Source organism: Vicia villosa, linkage group LG4 (genome assembly GCF_029867415.1).
Source record: "Vicia villosa cultivar HV-30 ecotype Madison, WI linkage group LG4, Vvil1.0, whole genome shotgun sequence".
Taxonomy (NCBI): Eukaryota; Viridiplantae; Streptophyta; class Magnoliopsida; order Fabales; family Fabaceae; genus Vicia; species Vicia villosa.
Window position 1 is genome coordinate 50,365,217 of NC_081183.1, and position 11,122 is coordinate 50,376,338.

Consider the following 11,122-nt stretch of genomic DNA (forward strand, 5'->3'; position numbering starts at 1 on the left):
GGAAGCTACCAACTCCACACCGAGCTTCTAAGCCTCTCTGATGCTGTCCAGAAATTCATTATTAATTTTCAGCATACCCAACATTATACTTTTTGGTGTCATTTCACACACTAAACTCATATCTCGAAACTGTTCAATCAACTCGAACTCTTTAACCATCATCGCGGACATATGCAAGGTCTTACGGCTTAACGCATCCGCTACAACATTCGCTTTACCCGGATGGTAGTTTAAACTGAAATCATAATCCTTTAGAAACTCTAACCACCTTCGTTGTCTCATATTCAGCTCTTTCTGATCGAATAGATACTTCAAACTTTTATGGTCGCTAAATACTTCAAATCTAGAACCATACAGATAGTGCCTCCAAATCTTCAGCACAAAAACAACTGCAGCAAGTTCTAAGTCATGCGTTGGATAATTCTTTTCATGATTCCTCAATTGCCTCGACGCATAAGCAACTACTATGTCATTCTGCATAAGCGCACCGCCTAAACCCATCTTGGATGCATCGCAATACACTACAAAAGATTCTCCTAGATTAGGAAATGTCAAAACCGGAGCCGTTGTCACCGTCTTCTTTAATTCAGTGAAAACTTCTTTGCATTGAACATCCCACACAAAAGCTTTGCCCTTGCAAGTCAATTTAGTCAATGGAAGTGCCAACCTCGAAAATCCTTCAATAAACCTTCTATAGTAACCGGCTAATCCCAAAAAGCTTCTAATCTCGGTAGCCGAATTTGGAGTCTCGCATTGCAACACATCAACTACTTTAGACGGATCTACAGCAATCCCTTTACCCAAAATGACATGCCCAAGAAAACCCACCTCCGTTAACCAAAATTCACACTTGGACAGTTTCGCATACAATTTCCTCTCTTTTAGCACTTCCAGCATAATCTTCAAATGTTCCGCATGTTCTTCCTCCAACTTAGAATAAATCAGATATCATCAATAAATACTACTACAAACTGATCCAAATAAGTGTGGAAGATACGGTTCATATACTCCATAAATACTCCCGGCGCATTGGTAACACCGAAAGGCATCACCGAATATTTATAGTGTCGATACCGCGTTCTTAACGCTGTCTTCTGAATATCTTCGTCTTTCACCTTAATCTGATGGTAACCCAACCTAAAATCAATCTTACTGAATACGGGAGCACCCACTAACTGATCCATCAAATCATCTGTCCTCGGAAGTGGATACTTGTTCTTGATAGTCACTTTATTCAGTTGTATATAATCAACACATAACCTCATACTTCCATCCTTCTTCTTTACCAACAGCACTGGCGCTCCCCACGGTGATACACTTGGTCTCACAAACTTCTTCTCAAGTAGGTCCTCCAATTGCTTCTTTAATTCTGTCAATTCAGACGCCGACATCCTGTACGGTGCCATAGAAACAGGTTTGGTACCAGGTACAGGATCAATCATGAACTCGACTTCTCTTTTAAGTGGTACGTCTGGAATCTCATCAGGGAAAACTTCAGGAAAGTCTCTCAACACTTGCACTTTGTCAATTACAGCTTGGTTCTCCACTAACAAGGTAACCATTAACGAGAACATATGAGTTTCCTCTTCTTGCATCAATTGTCATAACTGTTTACCTGACAACAAACTTGCTTCTTCTTCTGGAGTATAAAATCTCACTGACTTGTCATAACAATTGATATGAATGTGGTTATGCTCTAACTAATTCATACCTAATATCACATCTAATCCCCTTAAAGGCAAACAAACTAGATCAACAACAAATTCTCTGTCAAAGATCGAAAAAGGAAACTTTAAACATGCAAGGGAAGTAGTCACCGACCTCTTAGCTGGAAGGTCGACGACCATCTCTCCATTCATAGTAGACAACATAAGTTTCAATCTTTCAACACAATCAGCAGCAATAAAACAATGAGTGGCACCAGTGTCAATAATAGTAATTAGAGGGGTACTATTAATGAAGCATGTACCTCTAATGAGTCCATCTCCAGTGCTCGTCTGAGTTCCAGCTGATGCGAACACTTTCCCACTTCCTGGTGCCCTCTTCGGCTTTTCACAGTTAGGACTGATATATCGTTCTTCTCCACAATTGAAGCATATAACTTCCTTATGCTTGCAATTAGAAGTCATATGTTCAATCTTCCCCCAGAGGTAACACCTCATCGCTCCAGAATTGCATGCAGTACTCTTGTGACAAGGTTTCCCGCATTTGAAACACACTATACCAGCAAGGGCATCTCCCCACTAGTTCTCTGCCGTTGTGCAGCTTTCTGCTTACCTTTACCAGCTAGAGGATCATACGGCTTGCCACGGTTCTGGTTGCTTTTTCCCCGCTTCTCACTGATTATCTTATAGTGAGCAGTGTTGTCATCCTCATAGATTCGACAATTGTCTACCAAATCAGCAAACATCTGAATCTTTTGATAGCTAATGACCTTTTTGATCTCTGGGTGCAACCCATTCTCGAACTTGATGCACTTCGAGAATTCTCCAGTTGGTCCATCATAGTGCTGATAAAACTTAGCCAGCTCACCAAATTTCATAGCATACGCAGTGACCGTCATGCTTCTTTGTTTCAGCTCAAGGAACTCGATCTCTTTCTTGCCACGGACATCCTCAGGAGAGTACTTCCTCAGGAAATCCCTACGAAACACAGCCCAATTCAATTCCTCACCAGCGATCTCCAATCTCTGACGAGTCTCTAACCACCAGTCGTCAGCTTCCACTGCCAGCATGTGATTACCATACCGAACCTTCTACTCTAGAGTGTAATCCATCACACGGAAGATTCTCTCGATCTCTTTCAACCAGGTCATCGCACCATCAGGATCATAGGTGCCCTTGAAGATAGGTGGATTTTCTCTCCAGAAGGTAGCCAAACTGTGAGATCCAGCATTCTCACCATCGTTCGGCTGATTTCCCAAAGCTTGAGCCATAGCTTCCAATGCAGCACCAATCGCAGCGTCGTTTCTTCCAGCCATCTCAACTTAAATCTACAACACAACAGTGGTTAGAATCAAATAAAAATACTCAATTGTTAAACAACTACGAAACGACACTTGGCCGGACGGACCGACCTACTCTGATACCACTAATGTAACACCCCAATCTACCCGATAATTTATACGGAAAATCATAGTATAAAATTCCAGAAAAACAATACACATTTGGGATATCACATATTCGTCATTCAAAACATTTACGGCTTACTTGCCTTCACCTGGATACATAGCACATAAACTTAAACGGACAATTTAAATTAATTCTCAAAACCAAATTATCCAAATAATTATTTCAAATCGCAGCGGAAATCACCAAACTTCATAAAATCAAATAACGTTGTAGCATTGTTGAAATGTATACTGCAGTACTTCTCGTTTATATCGTATCCACAGGGATTATTGCGATATCACCGTTGTTCTATAGTTTATATTGCGTTTAGTTAAGGTTACTTTGGTTTTGGGTTTGCAAAAGATCATTCAACAATTTAGTAGCAAGGCGTAAAATTAAGAGAGTGCTAAATTTAAAAGAATGTATCAAGATTTGATTTCACCGACCTAACTTTGTATGTCAACCTATAAATATATATATATATATATATATATATATATATATATATATATATATATATATATATATATATATATATATATATATATATATATATGAACTCGCTTAAACAATACAAATAACGTTTTATAAACCGATACAAAGTAAACATCAAACGCTAAATCAATGTCTGCAATTTATAGTTTGATGGATGATAAAATTAGGTCAAGATACAATTATTGATGTCTCAAACATTTATACCATAGAAAAGCTTTAATAAAGAAACTAAACCATCTATATTGATCATCACTTGTTCATACACATATATTCACAAGGAAAACATACAAAAGTAAAGGAGGATTACATCTTGTCTTGATACAAAATAGATTTAGCTATCCATAGACATGGTAGCTTGCTCAATAAGGTAAGGATGAAGAATAACAAGCATCTACAGCGATTAATCGACGATCAAAGCTTCGATTCTTCACTTCTCAGTTTGCTACAGTAGATAATGATATATTGAGCTCTCCAAAAGTTCAAGAAGAAGTAAAATATCTGATTTTCTCTTTATATAGTAATTCTGTTTTCTGTCCAGGGCGCGTCGCGCCCTCTAGCGCGCATCGCGCCATGTCACTTGTAGATCAAACTGCCCAAGCGTGCCACACGCGCTGTTCTCTGCAGCAAGCTTCACAAAATATCTAGACCCAGGGCGCGACGCGCCCTATTACCGCGCGACGCGCGCTATGCTCTGCCCACCAGACTTCAATCATGGCCAAAACAAGTTCAAAACTTCCAAAATTTTCTAAGACCTACAAAATCATAACTAAAACACATATTAACATGAAATAAAAGCTAAAATTATAAACTACAAATAATTATATAAACCTACAGGAAATTGTACGAATACTCGATAAAATCGGTCGAAAGGTGCCACTAATTAAACTTGATATTAACATATTTTGGCACTTAACAAGCATCCTTGCAAAGTAATTATAAATTACAATTCAAAACATAATTCACTTAAAATTCAGCAAAAAAAATAATAAATAAAACAATCGTTTTGTCCCCCGAGTGCTACGTATCAGAGCGACAACCGACTCGACTCCCAGCAGCTAAATCTTCACTCACTAGCATCACCTGCATGTTACCAATATAAAGGAAACGGCGAAAACAAATAAAAGTGTGAGATATCAAACCATATAAACGAAATTATGATAAAAAAGTATATTACGGTTCGAGTTATAATATATATTTCAAGTCTATATTTCAATCACAGCGATTCAAATTCAAAATCACATAATCATACACAACGTCACACCAAAACAAATGAATGAGACTCGACGATGCATCATGCATGTGGTACCCAGGGGTTCAGCCCTCATCGCCAATTGCCAATAAATAGAGGCATTCAACAGGCATAAGCCTACGTCGCATTTGCCAAATCAAGGCAGTCGCTAAAATATGCAATTCATGAGACACTAATGAAATGCAACAAATCACAATCAATCACATAACAACGTCACATAAGGAATTCACCTACATCGCCAAAATATATCAATCATTATTGATAATTACTTATCACAATAATTTCCTACAGCATCACAAGAATTCGCAACATGTCAAGATATGCATTACGTCACAACATCGCCAGACGTCGCCAATTTACGGATACCGAATCAATTCTAGACTCGCCTAAATTATACTACTCGGTTAATTAACTTTCGGTCGATTATTTACTTTAGCTCACTGCTGCTGTTATGCTACCAAAATTATCTCTGCTAAATTTACATATACAGTTTGTAATTATATTGGCCTACTTAATCCAATTGAACTCTACTATGCATATTGATACTACTCTTAATTTAATGTATTAACATTATAATAATATTTACTATTACTATAATCATTATTATAATATATTATTAAAATGCTAAATATTGATTATTATTATTATTATTAGACACATCTATAAAATATTACATATTGTAAATTTGGAAAAGGTCTCTCACTTTAACACTACAGTATAAACCTATGGTTATAGTTTCACTTGCCAATTGATATATATATATATATATATATATATATATATATATATATATATATAATACCTGTCATGCTTCTAATCTCAAGTTAATTTCTAGGTGTGTTGCATTGTAAGTGATAAATTAGTACTTTGATACATGATTTGAAATTGATATGATTTGCCCCCCATCATATTGATGATGTGCCTACGGGCACATTCCCTCCACACCATTGGTGCCGATGGGCACCTTTCCTTCCTGTCTCAGATTTCCAAAACACAACCATCACCAACATCACAGCAATTATTTACACATCGATCACAGTTTTGATTCAATCAAGCATTCACAGAGAAACACAAATCAACCATAGTGGCAAAACAATAGATTCTCTCAAATAAAATTCCAAGACAGTAACACACAATTATCCATACATAATCAGAAAATTTCAATCGAAACACAGAGAAAATAAAATTTCCCAAGCCCACATACAGTTTATCATGTCCCCATTTATAAAGCAAGAACCCCACCCTTACCTTTGGATCGAAGGTCGCTCTAATTTTCGCTCCGATTGAAATCCTAAATTGCTCTACGTGCTATCTTCGAAACTCTCTTCTCTTCCTATTTTTCTTCTGCTTCGGTTATGGAATTTTTCCTCAATGTTGTACTGAGTTTTTGCACCTAGGGATATCACTACCTCTTACTTTCTAATTGGGCCAAATTAATTCACTTGGGTAACACTCAGCCCAATTAATTCATTTTCACATAGCCCTTCTAACTCTTAACTCCTAATTTACAGTCAAATTTTTTTTACTCGGAATATTCCCAAAATAATTCACGACCCTCTAATAATATTTTTAATACTGAAAATATTAAAATTCCTGACTAAATATCGATTTTCTATTCTGAACTAATACCGACTAAATTGTCCCAAAACGCAAAATTTTCAATAAATCTCACAAATGTCAAAATTAAGCGAAAAATCACTTTTTTGGGTTACACAATACAATCATCAAGGTGATAATTGCTTAGCTCACAATAAAACACAAAGACAAAACACACGTGACAATACAAGCACAATGCACAGTATTCTTCACTTCAAAATCTCTGCCTCTTCAAGTAGGATTACCAATCTTCTTATAGGCAGAACATGGGCCTTGGGCCTAACAAACACAAATTAGGGGTAACAAAGTTAACATAATTTTCACATATCAGGGTGCTAAAAAATCAGCCCATGGCTCGTTCTATTACTGATATACAATCAGCATAATAGTTAGTTTCCTAAAATATAGGCTTAGATTTATAAGGAAACATAACAGAAAACATAACAGCCCATGCTGTCAGATACTGATGTCACAACATTCAGCTTGACATCCAATAAACTATGTATTAGCTAACCATAAAAATCCTGCAGTACACTACACATGCATGTCATGACATCAGTCAAGACATCTAAAAACAAAAATATGTTTTACCATAAAATGCAGCCAATCAAGAACATCTACAAGAGGGGACTAAAAACTTTAAATTTGTTGGATGTCAAGTAGAGTGTCATATAACATTTGATATGGGGATTTTTGGTGAAGAAGATTGGTGGTAACTTTGTTAATGATAAAACCAGCATATGAAACAGCATAGGACCAAAAGGTCTTTGGCAGATTAGACTGAAAATGGTAAGGCTTTCCCTGCATTTAGAAGGTGCTAGTGTTTTCTTTCTACCCTGCCATTTTGATGGGGTGATTCAACACATGACCTGTGATAGACAATGCCTTTTGAAGCATAAAATTAAGAAAGATAGAATTCAAATCTAATGTGTTTAGGACATGTGTGAAGATGGTTTTCAATAAGAGTGACGAATTGTTGAACATGGTTAGATACTTCAGCTTTTGATTTTAGCCGGATGACCCAACCAAATCTACTATAGTCATCAAGGACTGTAAGGAAGTATCTATGACCATTTATGGAACTAGTGAAAATGGGACCCCATATATCAAAGTGTAGCAACTCAAATTTACTAGTAGCTTTAGAATTGCTTGGAGTGTAAGGAAGCTTCTTATGTCGAGCAAAATGACATATATCACAAACAGCTTTGTTATCATTAACAATTTGGGGATACAAATGGGACATTTTTTATATTCTTTAATGAGATAAGTGACCTAACCTAAAGTGCCACAAGGTCTTCGTAGGTATCACTTTACAATTATTGATGCTAACACTGGGGGAGACAGATTTGTGTAGAGGAAGGTTATGGATTTCGGAAGTAAGGGAAAGAGTATTAGCATCATGCCAACAATCATCAATCTTCAATTTGTGTAACCCTTCTATTTGACTAGCCAAACCAATCATCTTCTAGGATGTCATGTCCTATATAACACATTTATCAACAGAAAAACGAAAGACACAATGATTAGAAACACATAGTCTTGACACAGATAGCAAATTAAGAGAGAAATCAGAAGTGTATAGGACATTATTACTGCATATTTGAGATGAAAGCTTAGTTGTACCAGCTTTGTTGGCTACAACAATAGAACCATTTGGTAAAAACACATTAACTGGCTGAATATTATGACAAGAACTAAACCAATGTATGGAAGAACAAACATGGTCATTGGCACCAGAATCAATGATCCAATATTTTGACTTATTTTGAGTAGAACAAGAAGCTATAAGAGATTGGGAATTACCTGAGTACTCATGTGGTGTATGACCAATATGAGTGGGAGAGGTAGAAATATGGTTGGAGTAGAGGTAGTACTGGGGCTAGGGGTCTAAGATATTAAGTTTGTTTGCTGCAATAAGCTAATCAATTGAGAGTATTACTCCTGAGTAATATTGGCATTTTGGTTGTTGGATGCTCCTTCTTCACTAGTGTGAGCTATAGCTGTGTTATCCCCATTAGAAGTAGTAGTGGAATTAGCAGCAACTTGTTTTTTTACCAAAGTTGGGAGGAAATCCATGTTTCCTATAGCATACCTCCATTGTATGACCTATCCTATTGCAGTGTGTGCATAATATGCTATCTCTTTTAGAGCTTTGAGATCTACCATTGTGGCTGGAAGCCTTACCATGATCAGAATACTTTCTTGAATCATAGGCATTGATTAAAGTATTAACTTCTTCAGGAGCCAAAGAAGAATCAGATTTAGGAAGAAGAGAGATATTGTGACTTTCTTCTTGAATAACCATAGAATAGATCTTGTTTATAGATGGTAGAGGATCTATCAAAAGAGCTTGAGTTTTGATGATAGAAATTTTTTTATTCAAACCTGTAAGAAACTGAATGAAGTGATCTTCGATGCAAAATTCTAGTGCACATCGCATAGCTTGACATCTGCATTGATGGATACATGTGCATGCTGAGAGTGGCCTATGAGAGTTCAATTCTTCCCATAAACCACGCATCTTTTTGAAGTAATCAAGAACGGATTTCGAACCTTGTTTGAGATTATTGATCTGAAGGCGAAGGTTAGACACACGAATTCGATCAATTTTGGAAAATCGTTCTTGGAGATCGTTCCAAACATCGAGAGCATTTTCCAAGAACACGATTGTTTGAGCAATCGGAGGCGTAATAGAATTCAAGATCCATGAGTGAACTAAGCAATTACAATGTTCCCATGCACTGTATCATACCCCAATTTTTGACCCTAAGATCATACATCATTTGCATCGCAATCATTAATAAAGAACTCCATCTTGAAGATTCGTTTTCGGTGTTGTGCTTACTTCATCTCTGAGGGTGTTACAAAAGATTTCAACTTCCCTATATCTAGAAAGAGACGAAAGTGAGTGATAAGTTCCAAAATGTACTTATTTTGTGTATGTAAATAGTGGCACTTATCGATACTTTTGTTAATACCGTTTGAATAATTCCCCGTTTTGTGTATAAATATGTATACTTTGTGAATAGTTGTATTTTTATATAATTTTATACCATTTGATAGTTTTTCCTTTGTTTTTATAGGTATTCATGCTTATTGGAGCCTTGAGGAATAAAGTGTCAAAGGCACGACTTCGATTTCGCAGTTTTGGTGCAAGCCCGCTTAGCCACCGTCAAGAGGACTTCCATAGGCTCAAAATAAGGATGACCAAAATCATCATTTTGGTTTCCATTCTTCATTATTGGATAGAGCATTGAATAAGCTTTCCAACTCTTCGAACCGGGCGCAATTCGGAGTTACGGTTTTCAAGTTACGGCGAAAACAAAAATTCACTTTTGCTGTCAGCCGCTAAGCGGGATCCTTCCGCTAAGCGGATCTGCTAAGACAACTGCTCGTTAAAAGGGGCCAAAAACAAAATTTTTAGGTTATGATTTGGGGTAATTGTTCCCAAATCATAAAACCTTAATTCTTAGGGTAGATTAGCTTAGAAAACAACTTCGGAGGTTGCATACGGATGATCGGGGGTGGATTGAGCGTCGAACGGAGGTGACAAATCGGGTGATTTTCGGTGCATTTCTCTTCTTCTTTGTGTATTTCTCTTTGGTTGGGCTTTGTTTGTATATTTACTTGAATCTTATGTATATTTACCGATTATAATGTTATTTTTAACTTGCTTTACAAATCTGTGTTGATGTTGTTCTGGATTTTTGCTCTATGCTGGGGATTTGGGTTGCTTTAGAGATAAACTTCTTGAATCCTTATCTAGGATGATAATCTGTTGGTTCTGAACTCTAGAGATAGATTTAGAGCTAGCATTCACCGTTTGTATCTGTTCGTAATGCTTTCGTGTTTGAGCGGCGCGCGAGAGATCGCCGACGCGAGAATACGGATGTTCTCGCGACTTCGCGTTAGAGATAACCTTAGTTGTGAGATGATCTCGTTTGTGCTCCAGAGATGGACGCTTATGTGAGAGATACGTGATGACATAGATGGGTATCGTAGGTTGAGTATAACGGGTTGGTAAGTGTATGTTTGTGAAGAGTGAATATATTTACATTCCTGATAAGTTATTTCTCTTCTAAGAATGTGTTTATTCTTTTCCTGTCTATATCTTTGTTTACTTTTTGCTCATTCAATCCAAAGTTCCAAACCGTAGAAACTGTTGAATAGCATCTCTCCATCTCTGAGGACGATAATTCCCGGATCAATATTTTCAAATCTTTTGTTGCTTGCCGCTATGCCTGCTTCAACAAAATGGCGCCGTTGCCAGGGATGGTTGTTTGAATTGCATCACAATAGTTTTCGTGGTTTTGAGCTTTGTATATAACGTATATATTGTATATTTTCACTTGTGTGTGTGTATATATATATATATATATATATATATATTTACTTGTACATGTTTACTTGTTTATGTTCACCATATAAGTTTACTTGTATATGTTACATATAAGTATACTTTTATTGGTGAATGTTGGTGAAACATGTTGATCTCGGATGAGCTCTTTAATAACAAATCTTCACTTTTCAACTTGTGAATCCAACATTCACCAACTTTTCTCTTTTTGTATAATAATACATGTATGTGTTAATACTTGTATATATGTGTTTGTTTGTGTACATATTTTTATACTTGTGTTTTCTTTTATGTTTGTGAAATTGTTGTATATAT

The 11,122-nt window shown here is 36.5% G+C and overlaps 2 protein-coding genes across 2 annotated transcripts; both read right to left on the reverse strand.

Moving 5' to 3' along the window:
* Positions 1 to 1,700: 1,700 nt before the first annotated feature.
* Positions 1,701 to 2,129, reverse strand: LOC131597185 (uncharacterized). The gene has a single exon (XM_058869895.1). The coding sequence runs from the start codon at positions 2,127 to 2,129 to the stop codon at positions 1,701 to 1,703; it is 429 nt and encodes a 142-aa protein (XP_058725878.1).
* Positions 2,130 to 2,218: 89 nt separating this feature from the next.
* LOC131597186 (uncharacterized) lies at positions 2,219 to 2,734 on the reverse strand. Its single transcript, XM_058869896.1, has one exon. It carries the CDS (start codon positions 2,732 to 2,734, stop codon positions 2,219 to 2,221), a length of 516 nt encoding a protein of 171 aa, XP_058725879.1.
* Positions 2,735 to 11,122: the final 8,388 nt, after the last annotated feature.